This window comes from Narcine bancroftii, chromosome 5, assembly GCF_036971445.1.
Source record: "Narcine bancroftii isolate sNarBan1 chromosome 5, sNarBan1.hap1, whole genome shotgun sequence".
NCBI lineage: Eukaryota > Metazoa > Chordata > Chondrichthyes > Torpediniformes > Narcinidae > Narcine > Narcine bancroftii.
This window is the reverse complement of record NC_091473.1, coordinates 236,736,838-236,759,970: the sequence shown is the minus strand read 5'-3', so window position 1 is coordinate 236,759,970 and position 23,133 is coordinate 236,736,838. Positions and strand designations below refer to the sequence as shown.

Here is a 23,133-nt window from a genome sequence, read left to right as displayed (position 1 = left end):
TATCTTTGTGAGGTTTTTCAGTTGGTTGTTTTTCCAGACTCTTTTGTGTAGTCTTCCAAAGGCGCTATTTGCCTTGGCGAGTCTGTTGTCTATCTCATTGTCGATCCTTGCATCTGATGAAATGGTGCAGCCGAGATAGGTAAACTGGTTGACCGTTTTGAGTTTTGTGTGCCCGATGGAGATGTGGGGGGCTGGTAGTCATGGTGGGGAGCTGGCTGATGGAGGACCTCAGATTGCAAGCAAAATCTTCGCTAGGAGGTCATAGTACATAAAAATCACATAAACAATCAAATATAGATAAATACGAATATTTGGGATGATTGTTACAATTACAGGATACTGTACATCAGTCTCACAGTCTTTTGGAAAAAGCTATTCTTCAGACTGCCAATCCTTATTTTGATGCTCCTGTCAAGTCAAGTCAGTTTATTGTACAAGCACAACCCAACGAAACAGTGATCTCCAGCCCTCGTAACACACATACAGACAAGTAATACATATGCAGGACATGTATTTTTAATCCTTAAAAATAAATAAATAAATATTGCTTAGTTCAAATGGGAGTTTCATATGGTTAGTGTGAGCAGTTCCTTTGGTCGTTCTGCATTCTCACTGCCCATGGGAAAAAGCTGTTCCTCAGCCTGGTGGTTCTGGCTCTGATACTCCTGAATCTTATACCTGACAGGAGCAGCTGAAAGATGCTGTATGCAGGGCGGAAGGGGTCCTCTGATTTTATGTGCCCTCTTCAGACAACAATCCCAGTAGATCACGTCAATGTGGTGGGAGGGAGACTCCAGTGATCCGTTCTGCCATTCTTATGATCCTGTAGATCAACCTCCTATCCATTTCTCTGCAGCGCTGTGATGCAGTCGGCCAGGACGCTCTCGATAGAGCTCCTATAGAAGGTTGACATAATGGTGGCTGGTATTCTTGCCCGCTTCAGTCTTCTCAGGAAGTGCAGTTGCTCTGTGTCTTCCTGACAAGTGAGGAGATGTTGAGTGTCCACATAGGTCACTAGATAAGTGGACTCCACGGAACGTACCTTCTTTTTGATGGTAGTGGGTTGAAGAAACTGTGCGCTGGATGGAAAGGATCTTCTAAAATTCATTAGACAGCACTTCCAGTAAATGACATCTATAGAAGAAAGTGAGCACCCAGTTTTACTTCTAGTGATTCTCTTGGCTGTTTTAATTCTCTATATGGACTTCTAGTCTCATGCTTTGCAGTGAACATACCACACAATGATGTAACCAGATAGGACCCTCTCAATTGTGCTCTTGTAAAATGTTGTCAAGGTGGGAGCCAGTGGTCTCAGCCTCCTTAGAAAATGTAGATGCCTTCCTTGCTAGTGAGGAAGTGTGGTGAGTCCAGGATAGGTCGTCCCATATACAGTGTGAACACCAAGCAACTTTGTGCTCCCTTTCTACAATGAAACTATTGATATGTAGAGGAGAATGGTTGACCTTCATCCTCTTGAAGTCCACAATCATCTCCTTTGTCTTGTCCATGTTGAGACTCAAATTGTTGTTCTCCGCCATTTTACAAACATTTCAATATCCTCTCTGTAATGCAACACATCATTGATGCTGACGAGGCCAGCTACTGTTGTATCATCTGCAAATTTGATCATTTTCTTGGTGCTCAATCTGGAAGTGCAGTCCTGAATCAGTGGCGGTCAGCATGATCAGTAATGGGATGAAGTGTACCAGTGCTCAGTGTGTTGGGGTTAAGATTTTACTGCCAACCCTGGCAGACTGTGGTCTTTCTGTCAAAATGTCCAGAATTCTGTTGGAGAGATGGGTATTGAATTTCAGTAATGGCAGTTTATCCACCATCCTCTAAAGTATGATCATGTTAAATGCCAAGCTGAAGTCAATGTCAAACAGCCTGGTGTACAACTCTAGGTGGGTCAGGGCAGTGGAGGGTTGCTATTGCTTCATCTGTGTGTGATGTTCTCCTATTTTCCATTTCATTTTATTGTGTGGGACTGTCACTTTAAGAGAATAGATTTAGCAAAAGCCTGCAGGATTCGGAAAGTGACTGAACAGCAGCAGGTTTCGAAGACAGCATGCTCCAAAAAAGTTGATACATTTGCAAAGTGAAGGGGGGCAACCCTAGAGAAGCCAGGGGCTGAGACCATGTGACCAGCTTTTTGAAAAGACAGTATTCATTTTGCTCAAGAGGCTGATAGAGGGATGAGAGACCACTTTGAATGACCCATGAAAAGAGTCTTAAAGTTGCAGAAGAAGTACTGCACTCTACTCGACCGACCCACAAAAAAGGGTTCTAACTGTAGAAGAAGGCAGTCATCTTCAAAGGACATTTCTCTGAAGCACCTCAGCAAGGGGGTCGTGAGTAATCACCATTCTCTCATCCCAGTCTCTTTTACCCACTACAGGAACTGTTGACTTCATCTTAAGGCCTGTGTGTCTCACCCATCTTAAAACCTGCATGTTGCATCCACTTAAAACCTTGAATGTCTCACCCATCTTAAAATCTGCATGTCGCATTCATCTAAGGCCTGTGTGTCTCAATCATCTAAAACCTGCGTGTCGCATCAATTTCAAGCCCACATGTCACCACAGAATTTCTGAAACTGAACTTTGAACTGCCTTCCGAAAATGGAACCTTGAGCTGTAGTGGCATGGGATATTCCACACACACACATATATTCGCACATAGTTAACGTTTATGTTAGATAATTGTATATAAATAATTAAAGTTAGTTAAAATTAGATTAGGTGTTATATAATTGTGGCTTAATAATTAAAAATATTATTTTAAATATTACATGGTCTGGGCTCATTTTTATCACTGCTGTCATGTACATAACATGTGGATCAATTTGGACATTAGACAAACTGGAACAGGACCAGGTGTGTTTTGTGATCCTTTCCATCACAAGCTGCTCAAAGTGCCATGGTTGTGGACACCATTGCCACTGAATAGTATTTATTTAGCCAGGTTACCGTCACTTTCTTGGGCACCGCGATGATTGTGGCTGCCTTGAAACCTGCAGGACGCTAGACTATTGTAGTGAGATGTTATAGATGTCCATCAGCTGGTCCACACAGGTCTTCAGCACCTGATCAGGTATGTTATCTGGACCTACTCTATTGTGTTGGTTCACCCTGGATAGGATTTTCACCTTAGCTGCAGTGATGCAGGGTGCCTGTTCTTCGGGGGGGGGGGGTGGGGGGGATGAGGCTTTCTTTGGTGTCACCGTGTTTTTCTCATCAAACTATGTGTTGAAGGTATTCAACCTACCAGGAAGTGAGGCATCATTGTTGTTGACCCTCAACGTTGACTTATAGTCAGTTATTGTTTGAATACCCTGTGGTCACACAGGTATCTGTGGATTCTCTGTGTGTACCCATGCTTTGTTTTCCTGATTCCAAGGGAAAGTTCAGCCCTTGCAGACCTTAATGCCATTTTGACTCCAAACCTAAAAGCAGTGTCACTTATTTGTAACACAAAAAAAAAATTCAGGTTTTCCATTTTACTTGCGCAGATTTAGTGATAAGGGAGTAACTTTATTGCAGTTTAAAATAATGCCATGGGATTTTTATGCCTATAACAGTTCAAGGGCAGCAATTTCCAATAGTCAAGTGCTCTCTCAGTATCGTCCTGGAGAGGTACTTTGGATTAAAGATGAGCAGAGGCCTTTGCAATGAAAGCATTACATAGAAGTGCTGGAGAAGCTCAATAGATCATGAAGCATTCATGGAAAGCAAGAGGCAGTTGACATTTCTAGCCTCAGCCCTTCTTCAGGTGTGCTGATGCACAAATAAGATGGGGGGGGGAGTGAGGAGAAGGGGAGGAGCAGAGGCTAGAAGGTGATTTGTGGATACAAGTAGGAGAAGGGGAAAGGAGAGAAGGGAGCTGAGAGGAGATGGGAGATGGGGCAAAGAGCTGGAAAAATAGGTGAAGGAAGGGTAGAGGCAGGGGAACTGGAGGAAGGGTGTGAGACAGATAGCAATTGGTGATATATTCAATCACCTTATGATAACGTGATGAGAACAGCTTAAGGATATAAAATATTTCTTAAGACATTGCAGGCAGTCATCATACATACACCCATTATGTCTGTGTGAAAAGAATCTTGAAATCTTAGGACACAATGCAGGCTATACAGCAATGTTTAAAACGCTAATGTCATTTTATAAATTGGCTCTCATTAAATACATATCCAAATGCCTTTGCTAGTTTGTATGATGCCAGTGTCCATCAGTGTGTGTGTGTCTCAGTAATATGAAATCTGTGAAATTAATCCAAATTTGCATTTAAATCTGTAACTTTTGATTTCTGATTCATGTACCAGAGAAAACAGGTTCACCCTAAGCCTTCCATAATTTGAAAAATTCTCATATTTATTTTTCATATCTTCTTCAATTCAGTTTTTTTGTGATTAGATGAAGTATATTGGGACTGGGACAGTTTTCAATATAAGACACCAATATAATGCAAGTATTTAATTCATTCAGGTGCCTTGCTGTTCGACATGGGCGATCATATCTCTCCATTTGTCACGATCTTTGACCCTCCGATTTGTAGTTGTTGCCTTCCTGTTCTCCTTCGATGAAGGCTCCATCTTTGAGCTGAGACCGTAGTTGATGTTGAATTCATGATTATATAAGGCAAAAATACTGAAGTCGTTTCCCATTGCATTCTTCAGTTGCAGTATTCCATACTGGATGGGTAACCTGGCCATTGTTCAGCACAGCATTTTTAGTTTTACAACCATAAATTCCAATTTGTAGAATCTGCTTGTAAAAGCCATCAACTATCTGCAATCCATGGCTTCATGTGACCATGATTGGGAGGCTAAACAGGTACTACACCTTGCCAAAAGGTGACCTGTAGGCTATTGGATAGTAGGAGTGCCTTCCACCTCTTTTTGCTGAGCAGTTGTACTGCACCGGCACCAAGTAATCATCGAGTATTTATTATAAAATGCCATATATCCATATGCACACACTGAAACAAGTGCATTGTTGCACATATGTTGGCAAAGTACCCAATAGAGAAGTTTGCTTTTGTATTGATACTCTACCATCTTTGAATGCTCTATCAAACTTTGATAAGTTTTCTGTGTAATGTATAATGACTGGTTGCATCACAGCCTGGTTTGGAAACTCTATAGTGCGCATGAATGCAGAAGTTGGAAAACCTAGTCAAGTCTAGCACTGACAACCCATCCATTGAAGACATTCATGTGCCTAATTAAAGTAGCCATAAAGGATCCTCATCACCTTGGTCACGTTCTCTTCTCGCTGCTGGCTTCAGGCAGAAGATATAGAACATCGAAGTTCAACACCATTAGGATCAAGAATATTTTTATTTCCCTGTTCCCTGTGGCTACTTTAACTACAACAGTACTCCAAGATCTGTCAGCACTTTTTCTTTTTTTGCAACAATGGCAGCTGTGAATATTTATCTGTCCTTTTAGATTTATTACCTTTTTCTCTCATTATAATTTAATTTATACTTATTATTAGTATATTTTACATACCAATTTAGTTGCAGCAAGCAAGAAGGATTTCAGTGCATTTGTACCTTGTACCTATGTGTATGACAATAAACTATCATCAACATTACCGTCTTCAGAGATCAAAAGCCCAATAAACAACACACACCTGTTCACCAGGGTTTACCATACTCTGAAAGATGCATTGACATTTGCACTTTCGAAGTGAGTAGTATGGGATAAAAACATAATAGTACTGGTGATGGAGGCATAGGCATGTGGTAATTAATTTGGGGTCTTTTCCTGATGCATTATTTAGCAATAACATTTTGATTTTAAATGGGAGTTGTTTACATAACAGAATTTTGAATCATGGCTTCAGATGACAATTATGTTAATATGAACTAGTTGAACCATCCCATAGGTTGTGCCGTTGCTATTTAAAGGATATCTTTGGCTTGGCTTCGCGGACGAAGATTTATGGAGGGGGTAAATGTCCACGTCAGCTGCAGGCTCGTTTGTGGCTGACAAGTCCGATGCGGGACAGGCAGACACGGTTGCAGGGGAAAATTGGTTGGTTGGTTGGGGTTGGGTGTTGGGTTTTTCCTCCTTTGCCTTTTGTCAGTGAGGTGGGCTCTGCGGTCTTCTTCAAAGGAGGTTGCTGCCCGCCAAACTGTCCACAGTTAAAGGATATAACATTTTATTTAAATACATGAAAAAATCAGCAAATAAATATTTCAGAATCACAGATCAAAATGAAAGAAATTAGTATTGAATCATAGATTTCCCTTTCTATGCAGTGCAAGTATTGTACATGTCTTGGATACGAATACTTCAAATATTACCTCTTTGTGCTCTTTTCCAATTAAATGGCTCAACTTCAAAAGAACTCCCACACACCAAATGCTTTAAATTCCCATTGGCATTACTGAGTATTTGGTATCAATTTGTATGCATCTCTGCATATTCTGTTGCTTTAGTATGGTAGCCAAGTTATTCCTAGTTAAATGGAAGTGGATGAATAGATACTGACAAAATTTCTTTTTTCCCTATATCTTTGGTTTGAGCTGTGAACATGATGGAATGCTGCAAGCATAGAATGTATTAGAAAACCTGCATTCCTAGGTACTCAGAGAAAGTGACCACACATATCGTATGTTGATAATATTACAATAAAAGAACAATGAATGATCTAGCATTTTAACCCATTTCATCCATAAAATCAGAATCATGGGAACAGAACATTGAACAATATATCACTGCGATTTTTGGTTGTAGCTCTACCTTTATTTGGAATTACTGAATATTTACTGACGTAGTCAAAGGTTCCATCCTTTATTTTTTCCTCCCTTGCACTTATAAATGCCATCCAATTGTTACATTATTCTTTAAAAACTAAACATTTCAAGCCTCCTCTGTACTTTTTAAAATTAACTTTAAGCCTAATCCTTTAACTCAGTGGTTCTCAACTCTTTTCTTTCCACTCACTTACCACTTTAAGCAATCCATATGTCATTGGTGCTCTGTGATTCGAAAGCATTGCTTAACGTGATATATCAGTGGGAAGGAAAGGTTGAGAATCACTGCTCTAGACTGAAATATTTTGCTTGAGAAAAATTGTCATTGGCCTATTTCCTTTGGAGTTATGTAACTGTGCACCTAACAAGTCAATTAGGTATGATTAAAACAGTAGTTTTCAAACTTTTCCTTTCCACCCACATACCTCCTTAAGCAATCCCTTATTAATCACAGGGTATGTGAGTGGAAAGAAAAAGATTGAGAACCACGGCTTTAACTGCTTTGATTGGTATTGTTGGGGACAGTGGCATAATCTTAATGGCATCTGATGTGCATGTATTAGCTTTTGCTTCACTTATGGCTAGGCGGGCAGTGGTGCTCAGTTGGAAGGACGTTGTTCCGCCTACTCATGATCAATGGTTACATGTCATTCTGTCATGTTTAAATTTAGAGAAGATTAGATGCTCAATGTCTGACGTAAATTTAAATTTTCAAACACTGTGGGGTTCCTTTTTGAATTATTTCCATAATCTTTGATTTGATATGAATTTAGAAGTGTTGACTAATAAGGTATTTATTACTTTGATAAGAAATTCTTCTTTCCTCTTTTTGCCAAACAACTTCTTTCTTGGTAGTGGGTTTATTTTTTTTTAAATAATAAAATATTAGTATAATATCTGTCATTTGAGAATGTGGGATTCCTTGGATGTAATGCTATGATTTAAATTTAATGTATGTATTTTTTCTCAATTTTTTACTTTTATGTATCCTTATGTACGCTGTATTTTCCAAAGTGGAATTTCAATTTTAATGTCAGTAAAAATATTGAAAAAGAAAAACTAAACATGTCCTATAGTAGTTTTCTAAGCATCATAGATAACCTTTCATGAAAATCTTTTTCACAGAACAAATCTTATATTGGTTTCAATGATCCTGATTACCATTAGCATTCTCAGCAATGGCAAAGAACTGGAAAAAATGGCTCTTTAACTTCTTAGGCAGAGTTCATCGTTCGATACAATCATCGGTCACCTATTACAAACTTTACATTGCAACTTGAAACCTGGGAAGTGTGGTTCACTTCCAATATTCCCTTATCCCCTGGGCATTCAATATGCTATTTATCTCCAAATTTAAGATACCCATCCAGTTTTACGAAAATTCTGAAGATTCCTCCCATCCCCCCACCTCCCCTTCCCCTTCCAGGTGAAGAAACTGCTCTACTTAAAATTCCTTTATATGAAAGTATTTTTCTTTCCTCATTATTTGCATATCTTTTTAAAATCTATTGTCTCTGTACATATCCCAGTGAATAAAATAGTTGCTCCCTTCTTATTCAGCAAAGCTGTCCATAATTTGAATGTCCTGAATGGGCATCATTGCTCTGGACATCACCTCTAATCATTCTCCCAATTAATTTAAATCTATAAGCATTTGGCATCTTTAGCCAAAAATCAAGACCACCCTTTATGCTTTCAACACCTCTCATAATTTTATTCACATTGTCTCTCCTCATCAATTAAAAAAAATCCCCAGCATGCCCAATTATTCCTCATGGGTACAGTTTTAGTCTTAGCAATGATGTCAATCTAGACATGTAAGAGAATTCAGATGGTGAAATCTGGAGAAAAAATAATCTGCTGGAGGAACTCAATGGGCTGAGCAGCATCAGCTGGAGAAAAGAACGGTTTACATTCCAGATGTTCAATGAGGTGCTACATAAAATACTTATGCACAAGATTAGAATTGATGGAGTTGGGGGTAATGCATTAGTAATGAATAGAGGATAAGTTAACTAATGGAAGGCAGAGAGTTGAGATAAATGTCTGTTTCTCAGGTTGGCAATCTGGTTAGCGGGCTGCTACAAAAATTAGTGTTGGACCAACACATGCTCACATTATTCATAAATGATTTGGAGTGGACCAAGTGCAGGATGCCTAAACTTAAGCTTGCTGAAGGCATGAAATTGAGTAAAAAAGCAAAATGTGTAGAGGACACAGAGTGTCTGCAGAGAGATGCAGATAGGTTAAATGAGAGGTCAAGAGTTTGGCAGATGGAGAATATTGGTAAATATGAACATCCACTTTGGAAGTAAAAAAAGGATTATTAAAATGGTGAAAATTGCATAATGTTATTATGCTGAGATATCTTGGAGTGCTTGCACAAGAATCACAAAAGGTTAGTTTGCTGGGGAATTGAAGAGCATGGAGGTTTTGAAACATGACAGGGGACAGGTAGAGGTCACCTGTGGTACTATTTGCAATTCTAGTCTCCTTACCTGAAAAAGGATATACTAGTTTTGGAGACAATGCAGAGAAGATTCACAAGGTTGGTTACAGAAATTAACGGATTAGCTTATGAAAGACTGAATAGCCTGGGACTATATTGACTGCAGTTTAGAAAAATGGAGGGGGTTGGAGGAAATTCCAGAGAAACAAATAAAATTATAAAAGAAATGGATGAGATAAAAATGGATTGCTTTCATTGGTAGGTGAGACTAGAACTCGGAAACGTTGCCTCAAGTTGATCTAAGGCAGATGAAAAGGAATTACTTCTTCCAGAGAGTAATGTATCCATAGAATTCCCTGCCCAAAGGTACAGTTACCCTCGTTAAATGTATTTAAGACTCAGAGGGATAAATTTGTGAACAGTAGCGGAATTAAGGGTTATTGAAAACTGGTGGGTGATGGCGACATCAGCCATTATTGAATGGAAGAGCAACCTTGATGGGTTAAATGGTCTGCTTCTGCTCCTATTTCCTATGTTCTTATTTAGGATAATTATGATCACTGCCATGAAAAGGTTTTTACTCATGAGCCCATCTTCATTCTCCAAAACTGAATCCACTAGGGCCACCTACACACCATTTAAAAAAAAGTTCACCTCTGCAATTTAGCAGCTCAGCTCCACTCTGCATTGACTGTCCCAACTAATACTAGGATAATCAAAATCACCCATAACTATTGGCCTTGTGCTTTTACATGAATAAATTTGTAAATACATTTCTAATTTCTATCCACCTCAGTCTATCATGTACACTTAAGAGCACAATCTATTTAAGGTTATTTCATGGTCCTTATTCTCAAACCCATTCTTTAATATGGCTGATCCCTCACTTTCATTAGAAAGTATGTAACGAGGAGTTTCAAGTTTTAGTTCTGCCCTTTCAACCAGTTTAAATATAATTTCAATGTGCTAAATCATCAATGTATGTAATGCTATAACCAATTTTATTCCCTTATTGAAAAACATATCACCAAATTAAGTAATCTGTGTTTTCCTACCTTGAGGCAGAAGTTTTAATTTTTTTTAGGATTCAACATGGTAACAGGTCCTTCCACCCCATGCACATGCTGCTATGTGACCGATTAACCTATCAACCCAGTAACATCTTTAGAACGTGGGAGAAAACCAGACCACCCAGAAGAAACCCACTTACAAATGGTGACTGATTTGAGCCAAGGTCACTGGTGCTATAATTTCTTTCTTTGGCTTGGCTTCGCGGACGAAGATTTATGGAGGGGGTAAAAAGTCCACGTCAGCTGCAGGCTCGTTTGTGGCTGACCAGTCCGATGCGGGACAGGCAGACACGACTGCAGCGGTTGCAAGGGAAAATTGGTTGGTTGGGGTTGGGTGTTGGGTTTTTCCTCCTTTGCCTTTTGTCAGTGAGGTGGGCTCTGCGGTCTTCTTCAAAGGAGGCTGCTGCCCGCCAAACTGTGAGGCGCCAAGATGCACGGTTTGAGGCGTTATCAGCCCACTGGCGGTGGTCAATGTGGCAGGCACCAAGAGATTTCTTTAGGCAGTCCTTGTACCTTTTCTTTGGTGCACCTCTGTCACGGTGGCCAGTGGAGAGCTCGCCATATAATACGATCTTGGGAAGGCGATGGTCCTCCATTCTGGAGACGTGACCCATCCAGCGCAGCTGGATCCAAACACTCTTCTAACTGAAATTGCCAAGTGTCCATAGTCTCATTGAAAACTGCAAGTGTGCAACTGCTGTGTTTTGGCTCCACTGAGAAATCTGTTGCAGCTTAAAGGATCACCCTCACATCAGCTACGTGAAAGGCCTTCCAGAAGTTCACTAAATCCCCCATTATCCAGCACCTTCAGGAATTGGTAGATGGTGGATAAGTATATTTCCTGGTTGCTTGAGATTGTGTAGACTGGCAAACAAACCACTAGGGGGTGCTAATTTTAAACTTTTGTATTTTTGTCTTTTTTCTGCAATTTCTTTTGCTGGTTGCTTGAATTCTGGGTAATGGGGATTTTACTGGGAATTCTGGGTAATGGGAATTAGATCAGTCAGTATAGAATGCAAACATTTACCACATTATCAACTGTGCGCTCTGGAGTCTGAATCTATTCTGAAGGTAGGGATGCTAGATCAGACTATGTAGAAGTATTTTTAATTGTGTCTATAACCTTTGAAAGACCGAAAAAGCATTTCCAAATTTTCTTACATTTCAAGTGGAGGCTGGCAGATACTCGGTTCGATATATAAATAACTATAAACCGTAACTTCCCCACTGTGGGTGATCTTAGCAGGTTTTGTTTCTTTTTTTTGTAATTACTTGATTACAATTAATAATTCTTTCAATGAGGGAGTTCTATTCTTGGATGATAAGAGTTGAAGGGGCAGTTCCAAACTTGCTGCATGACCAAAATGCCCAGACCAATTTTGTAAAAGTTGCATTAGCACTGATGTTTGGGTGAAATTATAATGAACTCCAGTTAAATCAATCTTGTATCCTGCAAATGTTGAACAAACAAACACTACACACTCTGTTCTCTGGGCAATTATGCGGGACAACAAATTTTTTGAAAAAGTTTGCTTCTGGAAACAAAAATTGCAGATCATGTTAGGCAACTTCAAGCTGAACCTAAAGATAATTTCAGATTTGCTGTATCTCATAGGAAAGTGGAGTAACATTAAATTAACTTTTATTGAATTTAGCATGTTAAATCAAATAATGATGCAGACACATTGCCTTAGTTCAACTGACCTAGAAATGTTTTGCCGTTGATTTTAGTTTGTACTTTCTAACAATAGTCGGGCAGCAATGATGGATTCTAGTTACCTTGATACCACTCTTCCATGGTCGCAATGTCCTGATGAAACCTTTCACCATGTTCGACAATGACTGTGCCAAGATCAGCAAAGTGCAAAGGCCGAAAATGAATTTTTAACAGGCTGCACTTCCTGGTTTTGTTGGTGTGAAGTAGACTTAAAATATGACAGGAAATCACAAAAATAGGTTATATTAAAAAAGTATGTGATAGGAAAATTATAATGCCTCAACTACAGTTAACATTTTCCATGAAACACCAATATAAAAGAAGGAACAGGAAGCTTATTCAGAAAATCACTACTTTAACTTCCAGTATTCGGTCCAACTAATTAACCAATTATAGATGGGTTGGGTAAAGTTCCTTTGGCTATAATGTGAATTAGATTTCAATGGACTATTAAAAATAAAATTATATTCCCTTTATTTCCCATTTTGAAGCTTTACAACACTAAATTATGAATACATAATTATTTTTATTATTAACCTATAATACATATAATTTTAGGAAGACAGAAGCGAACAGTCAACTGCACCAAGGTACAAAAATCTCATTATTTTAGACAAAAGAAGTCAAAACCAACTTTTAATTAAACATGAAAACTTGTAACTTATTAAATTTAGAATGCATCAGATGCTTCAATTAAAATATTTTAACAAGGTTACCAAACTACATAAATACTTCCTTTACAACTGTAATAATCAAACATCTTCTTTAATTATCTGACTAGTCCATCACAATGTTTCTTTTAAGTGACGTGGAAGTTTCGATGTTTCCCCTCATCATGGAATTTAGAGACACATTCAATCAGACTATAAGTTTCCCATTGGCCTGTATTCCTGACAAGCATCTCCACAAGAGAGTAATTGGCAGAATGTTCTGTTCTTCTACAGAAGGAAAACATTTTCTGATCTTAATCCTTATTGAGTGATCTTGAAAATATATTGTTCCTCTCAGAGTCATGGTCAACTTTGGACTGTGGGTGTCATTTAATAAATAAAACATAAACACCTGTGACAAGGCATGACAGTGCCACTGGTACATGAAGCCTTGTTCCTATAACTGCAGCTGTAAGGAAACAAAGTTTCATTTAGTAATTCATGCAATGTTAACTATTTTCTACTGTTTACAAAGACTGGAAATTTAAATAAACTGCAATCTTATTCAGGAACATTTCAAAGATTAATTTTTAAATTTAAACATACAGCACCTTCCTGCCCATGAGCCCAGGCCACCCAATTGACCTACAACCCCAGTATATTTTGAGGGGTGGGAAGAAACTAGAGTCCCCAAAGGAAATCCACGCAGACTCGGGGAGAATGTACAAATTCCTTACAGACAGCACTAGATTTGAACCCACATTACTGTTGCTGTTCCAGCTGCTAACCACAACACTAACTGTGCCATCCTATGTTCCAGGAATGATGAGAACTTGATTCACAATGGGAGAGATAAAGACCAGATTTGGTATGTCATCATTTGGTGTGGCAGTTAACTTTGTGCATAAGTCTAATGACTGCACAGGGTAATACCAGCTTGAGTTAACCGCTCTGTATCTTGACTAAGAACAACAGATGATCCAAAGTCAGGGAAAACAATATTGCTGAACAAAAGGATAATCAAATCTCAACAGTTTATTTTATTTAAAAATAATATAATTTAAAATACATTATTTCCTTATTGTGCAAAAGGGATTTGTCAAATGCTTAAATATTTTTCATTCAATACAGACCTTAGCAAGAATGTCATATTTGCTTTATAATTTTTGATATGGTCAATATTTTACCATATTCATTACCAACTTGATATGCAATGTGGTTAATCAAATCTAATACATAAATCAGTTTAGTAAAGCCACAGAAATGCTGGAGAAACACAGCTGGTCTTACAGCATCCATAGAAGGTAAAGATATATAACCGATGTTTCAGACCTGAGCTCTTTTTCAAGAAGTGCTCCGGCCTGAAATCTCGGTTATATATCTTTATCTCCTACAGATGCTACCTGCTGAGTTCCTCCGGCATTTCTGTGCTTTTAATACAGTCATGGCACCTGCCTACTTTCGTGTTTCACTACATGCATTCTGAGATGCAAGGGGTGCCGAAGGCACTGAAGGGCTCCTGATTGTGTCGAAGGTTCAGATCTGGACCTCAGGTTGCCAATGGTTTGGACTGGACACTGTGTGGCTGCAGAAGTGTTGGAGGTGAAACTACAGACACTCGGGACTCTGGGGGGGGGGGGGGGGTGGTGGTAGGACTCTCTTTTGGCTTTCTTTCTCTGATTATAAGAGGCACTTCCGACAATTTCTACCGATAGCGAATCTGTCTGTCTTACAGCAGGCAAAAGCAATTTTGTATAAAATGACACTGTTTTATTAAATGACAATAAATTGAATCTTGATCTTCATCACTCTGTTTACCTTTGTAAAATACACCCCAAACCCCTTTCTTTTCGGAAAGTAACCATTTATTCAGCCGTGGAACTTTCTTTAAGTATGCACAGGTGCATATAAAGAGCAAACCAAATACCAGGAGCCCATCGAAAGAATATACTGTAAAACATGAGAAACTTCATTAAAAGAAAATCAGACACATTTAAGACATATTTGATAGTTATAAAAATCTGTACGAATTATACTACAAATTTTCAGGCACAAGCAGTCTGCTTTTGTATTACATCACTCAACAGTGCTAAGAGAAAAAGCTATTTAAATAATGAACCCACAAAGAATTCTATCATCCTTATTTTATGTTGATGAATTATCATTTATTAATGACAACCCAAAAAAGAAGCACATGGAAGAATATTTTAGTTAAGTAGGCCAAGCAAGTCTGCTTCAAAATTAAAGGAAACTGAAATTACAAATAAATGTGTCAATTCATCAGATGCACAAAGAGAAATATTTAGATGTTTGAGGCTTTGACCTGAACAAATTGGGTTCATCAAATGTTGGTGAGGCCACATATAGAATATTGTGTGCATTTTTGGTCCTCAGCTATTAGAAGGATTTATTAAGCTGGAAAAGGTGCAGAGATGATTCACGAGAATGAAACTGTCAATGCACTGAACTTTGCACTAAATTTTTGCAATTTATGAACAAATTATATGAATGCCAAGGGTTCTTGTTCATTATATCAAGGATGTTATAAATCTTGCTTATTAGGATTGAAGGATTTGGTTATATAGCTTGAGTCACAGAGCCATATAGCATAGAAAGAGGCCCTTTGGCCCAACTCAAATATTCTGACCTATTTCAATGAGTTGGTCCTATTTACATGCATTTGGCCCATAATCCCCTAACGTTCCCATCCATATACTTGTCTAAATGGCTTTTAAGTTTTGCCATTGTACCCACCTCTACCACTTCCTTTAGCAGCTCATTCCACAAACCCACCACTGCCCAAGTGGAAAATGCTGCCCATCATGTACATTTAAATCTTTCACCTTAAATCTACGCCCTCTCGTTTTGGACTTCCTGGCCCAGGGGAAATTCTGTGACCGTTTACCTTATTTATGCCTCCAATGCCCCAGGGAAAAAGTCCCAACCTATCCAGCCTCTCGTAACTTAAGTTTTCTAGTTCTAATTACATCCTTACAAATCTTTTTGCACTCCTTTGAGCTTAATTACCTATTTATAATAGCTAGGTGACTAGAATTGCACACAATATTCCATGTATGATCTCATCATGGAGACAAATTCTCAACAGGCATCTTCTAAAAATCAACCCACAGCTACTTAACTACACCTCTTTCCATCCTGCCCCCTATAAGGATTCCATTCCATTTTCTCATTTCCTCTGTCTCCATTGCATCCGCACCCAGAATGAGGATTTCCATGCCAGATCGTCAGAGATGTCCTTCTTTAAACAATGTGGCTTTCCCTCTACCACCATCATCTCGGCACCCACCCACATATCCTCCATTACCCGCACATCTTCCTTGGCCCCCTCCGCCCCCACACACAAGGACAGGATTCCCCTTGTCCTCACTTAACATCCCATTAGCCTCTGCATCCAACACATCCTCCTCCACAATTTCTGCCACCCGCTACATGATCCCACCGCTAGTCACATATTCCCCTGTCCTTCCCCTCCACCTTCCAAAGGGACCTCTCCCTCCATGACTCCTTTATCTACTTCTCCTTCCCCACCAATCGTCCCCTTGGGACCTACCCCTGTGCCCACACCTCCTTCCTCAGTACCATTTGGGGCTCAAAACAGTCCTTCCAAGTGAAGCAACATTTTTCACTTGTGTATCTGCAGGGGTCATCTATTGCATCCAGAGCTCCGCTGTGGTTTCCTCTACATCGAAGAGACTAGATGCAGACTGGGAGATCGCTTTGTTGAGGAACTCGGCTCCATCTGTCACAATAGTGTGGATCTCCAATGACCTCCCATTTCCGCTCTCCATCCCATTTCCTTATTAATATCAACTTCTTTGGCTTTCGTTAAACCCCACTCCCAACCCCTTCTTCCCCTGTCATCTCTCCTTTCTCTGTCTTCTTTTGCACAGGCCTGATAAATTCTTACGTACTCGTCCCTTATCATATTCAATTAACACCTTTTGTTGGTCTAGATTCCTCCCCCATTGTTTGAATTCTGAGACTTTCTGATACACTCTGCTTCTGCCTTTTCTTTGATGAAGGGCTCAGGCCTAAAATGTCGGCAATCTATCTTTGACTCCTTTAAATGCTGAAAAGACTGGCTGAGTTCCTCTAGCATTTCGATGTGTTTACTATAATCACAGCATCTGCAGCCTATCATGTTTCACTTGGGGAATCTGTTCCCAAAGTCCATGCAGGATACATCTGCTGCAAGGCCAACACATATAATAAAATGAACGAGGAGAAATAATTGCTTTTGCAACAAGTTGAAACCAGTCTCTTTATTTATTTATTTAACATAATGAAATATTTAATCTTTGCAAGATTTTATTGTAGTAGTTTTGAAAAAAAAGTGCCCAAGTAATTTTAGCATTCATAAACATTCAATTTGAACAGTGGGTTTGACAACTGGCAAGCTTGGGGTCAAACAGCTGACAAAGACCTTCTGTGGGCTGGAAACAGCCCTTGTTCAGAAAGGCTCAGCATTGCGCATTATGGTAGGAGCTAGCACACTGGTCAATGACAATGCAATATTAAAGTTGGACTCCATTTTAAAATGTCTTGCCAATTAATCTTTTCAGCCTAAAAGATGAACAATGGCCAATGTGGAATGCCACATTCACCTCATCTCTCTACACAATGTGGTAAAGAGGATTGAGTAAGTGGTGCTTTCAAATATTGAATAAATGACAACTGTACAACATACTGACTGTGAATATTTGAACCTCTTCCCAGTTTATTCATTTTCTTTGAATACATAAATATTTTGTTTAAAAAAAGCCAGTGACGACTCAATTATTTGAATAGTACATTCCCAAAAGTGAGATAGGGTTTGAGTTACAGGGAAAGGTTGAGCAGGCTGGGACTTTATTCCCTGGAACATGGAAGATTGGGGGGTGATTTGATAGAGGTATTTAAAATTGTGAAGGGGACAGATAGAGTCAATGTGGACAGGCTTTTTCCATTGAGAGTGGGGGAGATTCAAACAAGAAGACATTACCGGGACCAATGCCTGAAGAGGGCGCACAAAATCAGTGAACCGGTGCGGACTCGAAAAGGCCAACATGGCCTGTTTCCGCTCCGTAAATCGTTATATGGTTTTATGGATTGAGATTGAAGGGGGAAAAATTTAGGGGAAACATGAGGGGGAATTTCTTCACTCAGAGGGTGGTGGGAGTGTGGAATGAGTTTCTGGCGAAAGTGGAAGATGGGGGTTCAATTTTAATATTTAAGGAAACGTTGGATAGGTATATGGACGAGAGAGTTGTGGAGGGTTATGGGCCAGGAACTGGTCAATGGGACTGGGTAGGGGAAGGTGTTCTGTGCTAAATTGTTATATGGTTATATAAAAGTTTTGTTTTAATTGAATGCATTTGCTAGATTGTGGTAAAACAAGATCATGAATAGTGGGGCAGTAACTTCTAGCATCTGTAATACAGCTCATTTACAAATTTCTTGTGGCTGTTGCTCAAGTTCAGGACAGTTTTATCATATTTCAATACAATAGGATACTTTTCGGCATAAATGTAAGTGTATTTGAAGGCCACAAAATGCACTGATCTAAATGAGTCAGTTGTTCTTGTTGCAACGTCACCAGTGTAATTTCCATCATAAAAGACTACTTTTTCCTTGCTTTAACATTGACGTGAATGTAGATAATTTGATGGTTTATGGTTTTGAATGAATAAAAATACTGGAAAACCTGAATGTGTCTACAGTTGACGAGTTAGCAGTTAACTTAAATTTGGTTACATTTTGGTCCTCTAATGAATCTTCTTAAAAGTTCAATCAAGATCTGAGAAGCAGTGCAACATTATTACAATTGCTTATCTGTACCTTGAAAGTTATGGATTTAAGCTTTCTAAACTTGCTACCAAGTTTTGCATTAGACAGGGAAGGATCAATAAAACCAACTACGTCCAGATCAAGGATAAATTTTAAAAGCAATATTTCACCAGTTTAATGTTACAATGATCAAATCTATAACAGAAAAAAAAACGAATGAAAACAAATAAAGGATGAAACGAGTGTTATAACATGTGAACATTGAATCAATATGCATAGTTTTATTTTTTTGTTAGAACAAGTCAAAATCCTGATGTTCCATGACCATCATAAAGCCCAATTACTGTTATGAACCAATGCAATACGATTAAAATTATTTGTGGCATGTTATTTCTTGAGGGATGAGCGAGCTACTTTGATTTATCTGACCAGAGCAGATCGATTTAATGCAGCTTGTTCCAAGAAGTTAGATTCTCAAGGTTTTTTTTAAAAAAAGAACTTAACATCGGAGTGGGGGAGAAACGAGAAATTGTTGATGTTCCGGGTCAAATTCTTTTTATCCAGGTTATCAACAGCTGCAGTTTCTGCATCTGAAGATGAAGGATGAAAAGCCAGTCAGTATCAACATGCTGTTCTGATCTTGTCAAGGAGGCAAGTGGATGACTCCTGTACCACCATAGTATGTCACTGGCAATACAATGTTTTGTGTTTCTAACTTGATGAAGGGCTCAAGCCCCAAACGTTGGTTATGTATCTTCATCTTTGCAGAATAAAGTACACTGTTCGACCTGCTAAGTTACTGTTCGACCTGCTAAGTTACTGTTCGACCTGCTAAGTTACTGTTCGACCTGCTAAGTTACTGTTCGACCTGCTAAGTTACTGTTCGACCTGCTAAGTTACTGTTCGACCTGCTAAGTTACTGTTCGACCTGCTAAGTTACTGTTCGACCTGCTAAGTTACTGTTCGACCTGCTAAGTTACTGTTCGACCTGCTAAGTTACTGTTCGACCTGCTAAGTTACTGTTCGACCTGCTAAGTTACTGTTCGACCTGCTAAGTTACTGTTCGACCTGCTAAGTTACTGTTCGACCTGCTAAGTTACTGTTCGACCTGCTAAGTTACTGTTCGACCTGCTAAGTTACTGTTCGACCTGCTAAGTTACTGTTCGACCTGCTAAGTTACTGTTCGACCTGCTAAGTTACTGTTCGACCTGCTAAGTTACTGTTCGACCTGCTAAGTTACTGTTCGACCTGCTAAGTTACTGTTCGACCTGCTAAGTTACTGTTCGACCTGCTAAGTTACTGTTCGACCTGCTAAGTTACTGTTCGACCTGCTAAGTTACTGTTCGACCTGCTAAGTTACTGTTCGACCTGCTAAGTTACTGTTCGACCTGCTAAGTTACTGTTCGACCTGCTAAGTTACTGTTCGACCTGCTAAGTTACTGTTCGACCTGCTAAGTTACTGTTCGACCTGCTAAGTTACTGTTCGACCTGCTAAGTTACTGTTCGACCTGCTAAGTTACTGTTCGACCTGCTAAGTTACTGTTCGACCTGCTAAGTTACTGTTCGACCTGCTAAGTTACTGTTCGACCTGCTAAGTTACTGTTCGACCTGCTAAGTTACTGTTCGACCTGCTAAGTTACTGTTCGACCTGCTAAGTTACTGTTCGACCTGCTAAGTTACTGTTCGACCTGCTAAGTTACTGTTCGACCTGCTAAGTTACTGTTCGACCTGCTAAGTTACTGTTCGACCTGCTAAGTTACTGTTCGACCTGCTAAGTTACTGTTCGACCTGCTAAGTTACTGTTCGACCTGCTAAGTTACTGTTCGACCTGCTAAGTTACTGTTCGACCTGCTAAGTTACTGTTCGACCTGCTAAGTTACTGTTCGACCTGCTAAGTTACTGTTCGACCTGCTAAGTTACTGTTCGACCTGCTAAGTTACTGTTCGACCTGCTAAGTTACTGTTCGACCTGCTAAGTTACTGTTCGACCTGCTAAGTTACTGTTCGACCTGCTAAGTTACTGTTCGACCTGCTAAGTTACTGTTCGACCTGCTAAGTTACTGTTCGACCTGCTAAGTTACTGTTCGACCTGCTAAGTTACTGTTCGACCTGCTAAGTTACTGTTCGACCTGCTAAGTTTCTCCAGCATTGTTTTTTTTTAAACCAAACCCAATGCAAGTATTTATTTGGTCAAGGCTTGCATCCAATCTCTCCCTTTGCCTTTCCCAAATTGATTTCAAGCAGTTCTCTCTTGCAAAGGTGCGATGAAAGGGACATTGCAAATTGACACCGCCCTCCCAGCCGTGGGCTCAGCCATTGGTCCAAGAGGACCGGGTTGAAGCAGGCCGCTTGTTGATTGGTCGAGACAGCTGCCACTCAACCGCCGTCACGCAGCCCTTCAATTTGGTTTCCCGGCCCCACCAACACCCGAGACCGACGGTCGCGACCGCGCCTCTGCCAAGCACGACCCGGGGTCGGAGAGCCGGCGGCTCAGCTCGCTGCACCCCACCCGCCCCGCCCTCCAATCTGCCAGCTCCTCACTGCCGAGGCCTAACTCTCCCGAATGGCCACGTCCTCAAGCCCGGCCTCGCTGAGGCGTCCGAGCCCACGCCGGCCGAGGGACCCCCGTGGACGGGGAGGTTGGAGCAATTACCGTTTGTCATCGTCGACGACCCAGGCCCTCTGCGCCTCCTCTCGCTTCAAATCACACGCTCATCATCCAGCTCGCGCGTCCTGAGGTAAACACACCCAGGCGAAGTAATCGAACCAGTCCACCCGGCAGCGTCGATCGATGATTGCGGTGCTCGCTTACTGTTGCCTAGTGACCAACTCAGGATGCTCAGTGAGACTGGACATGATCATCCTTGGTGATCAAGACAGCCCCCCCCCCCCCCTTGAAGGGATGCTATTTATAATAATTTGTACTACAAATGCAAAGTCTTAAAATGGAAAAGTGTGGGAAAAGTAGCTGGTCTTGAGACATGTGCCCCCAACCCAACAAGAATTTGTTGGCACATACAGCTGTGGAGGGAGTTTAAAGTTGGGTGGGGGGGGCGGGGGTGGAATTTGACAGGTCAAGGGATTTGGGGAAAAGGCAGGAAATTGGAACTGGAAGCGAGAACAGTTTAGCTCAGGGTGGATTCGCGGAGCAGACTGGATGGGCTTGTGATCTTGTGAATACAAAAGGGTTAAATTTTAACTATATTCATTAATAACTTCACAATATATCTTGCCCAAATTAACCCCACTATATGCCTTTAATAGTAAATATACAAATATTTTTTATAAATAAAGTGTATGTGGTGGGGGGGATACACCAGACCATTACAGTCGATCTCCAATATTCAAGAACAAAAGGAAACATCCCCCAAAACCCTAGGTCAGTCCAGTCAAGTAAGTCAGTCCAAAAATACAGTCCACAGAATTCACTCTCATAGTTCAATGTCCAAGTTCAGTTCTTCAATTGATAACAAAATGAGTGTAGAATGAACGCTGGAGAGAGAGAGAAATGACTGATGTTGCTTGGCAATAAACTTACAAATCCTTTGCAGGTTTCTTCAAGGTTTTTTTTTTAATCACCACACTTATGAAGCCTGTGCCTTTCACACAGCTTTCCACAATTTCCTTCTGAAACTGCAGCCTCAAAGAGACCTTTTTGTCACACTCATATTCAGTCAGCCAGAACTGTTCTCAACTCTGTCTCTGTGTATTCTCCTGGCTGCTCCACTGAACTCTCTCTCTTTCTCTGCCTCAGCAATCGGGATCATCTCCTCCTCCTCAGCAATTAATGCATTCCTCTCTTATTATCTGCATAGCTCGACCTTGGCAAACCAGCACTGAACTGTGCCACAATCAATGTTACACAATTCTCAGTAGAAATTCATCCTTTAAAGTGACAGTTCACAGTCCAAAAGTCCATAACTCCTCCCAACCACAAAGAAAATGTTGGTCTGCAAGAACAAAATGTTAGTAATTAATTAAAGTGTCACAACCAAAATATAAAGCAAACGCACACAGTAAGTAATTTAATTTACAAAGGTTAGCATCTGGACAGACAATTGGCTATCACATTGTCCTTTCACCTTATGTATGTTATCATCAAATCATACTCTTGTAAAATTAAACTCCAATTTAAAAAGCCTCTATTCTTATTTTTAATTTTACCCAAAAAGACCAATGGATCATGTTTCTCCTCTGCTTCTATTTCTCATTCCTCCTGTTCCATTTTTAATCTCTTTAATTCCAACTGTACTTTCTCAGAAAATTTACTCTTGGGAAATTGTTCTAACAATATTTGTCAAAATTTCCTGTTTCCTGTAGTATTTTGCAATTTTCCTCCCAATCTCCACCTTTCTCACTTGTTCTACTGAAGCAATTGTAAATTTGTTGGCAATAGTCACAAACTTGTGCTTTTTTTTAGCCTTTTTAAAATTCTCAAAGAGATCTCTCTATATCCGTGGCTGCTGGTTTGTTGCTGTTGATTTCACACACGCACACACACACACACACACACACACACACACACACTAGCTTTTAGTTATTTTTATCAAAGGAATTTCCAAGACCAGACTGGAATTCCACCAATTACTATGCTACAGCTTGATTCAGACTCAACCGATTGATCACTAATCAATTGAAGCTAACAAATTTGTTTGTACCTTTGGACGATCCCCCTCTTTATTATGCTCCAAACCAC

At 39.9% G+C, this 23,133-nt stretch overlaps 2 protein-coding genes across 2 annotated transcripts in view; one reads left to right on the top strand and one right to left on the bottom strand.

The window, feature by feature from the left end:
• inavab (innate immunity activator b) overlaps positions 1–23,133 on the top strand; it is a 243,332-nt gene that overhangs the window by 32,494 nt on the left and 187,705 nt on the right. The window lies entirely within an intron of this gene.
• Positions 12,459–21,240, bottom strand: tmem167b (transmembrane protein 167B). The gene is made up of 3 exons (XM_069941755.1): positions 21,091–21,240; positions 14,470–14,601; positions 12,459–13,120 (listed from the first exon to the last, which is right to left on the bottom strand). The coding sequence occupies exons 1-3, from the start codon at positions 21,098–21,100 to the stop codon at positions 13,038–13,040; spliced, it is 225 nt and encodes a 74-aa protein (XP_069797856.1). The 5' UTR covers positions 21,101–21,240; the 3' UTR covers positions 12,459–13,037.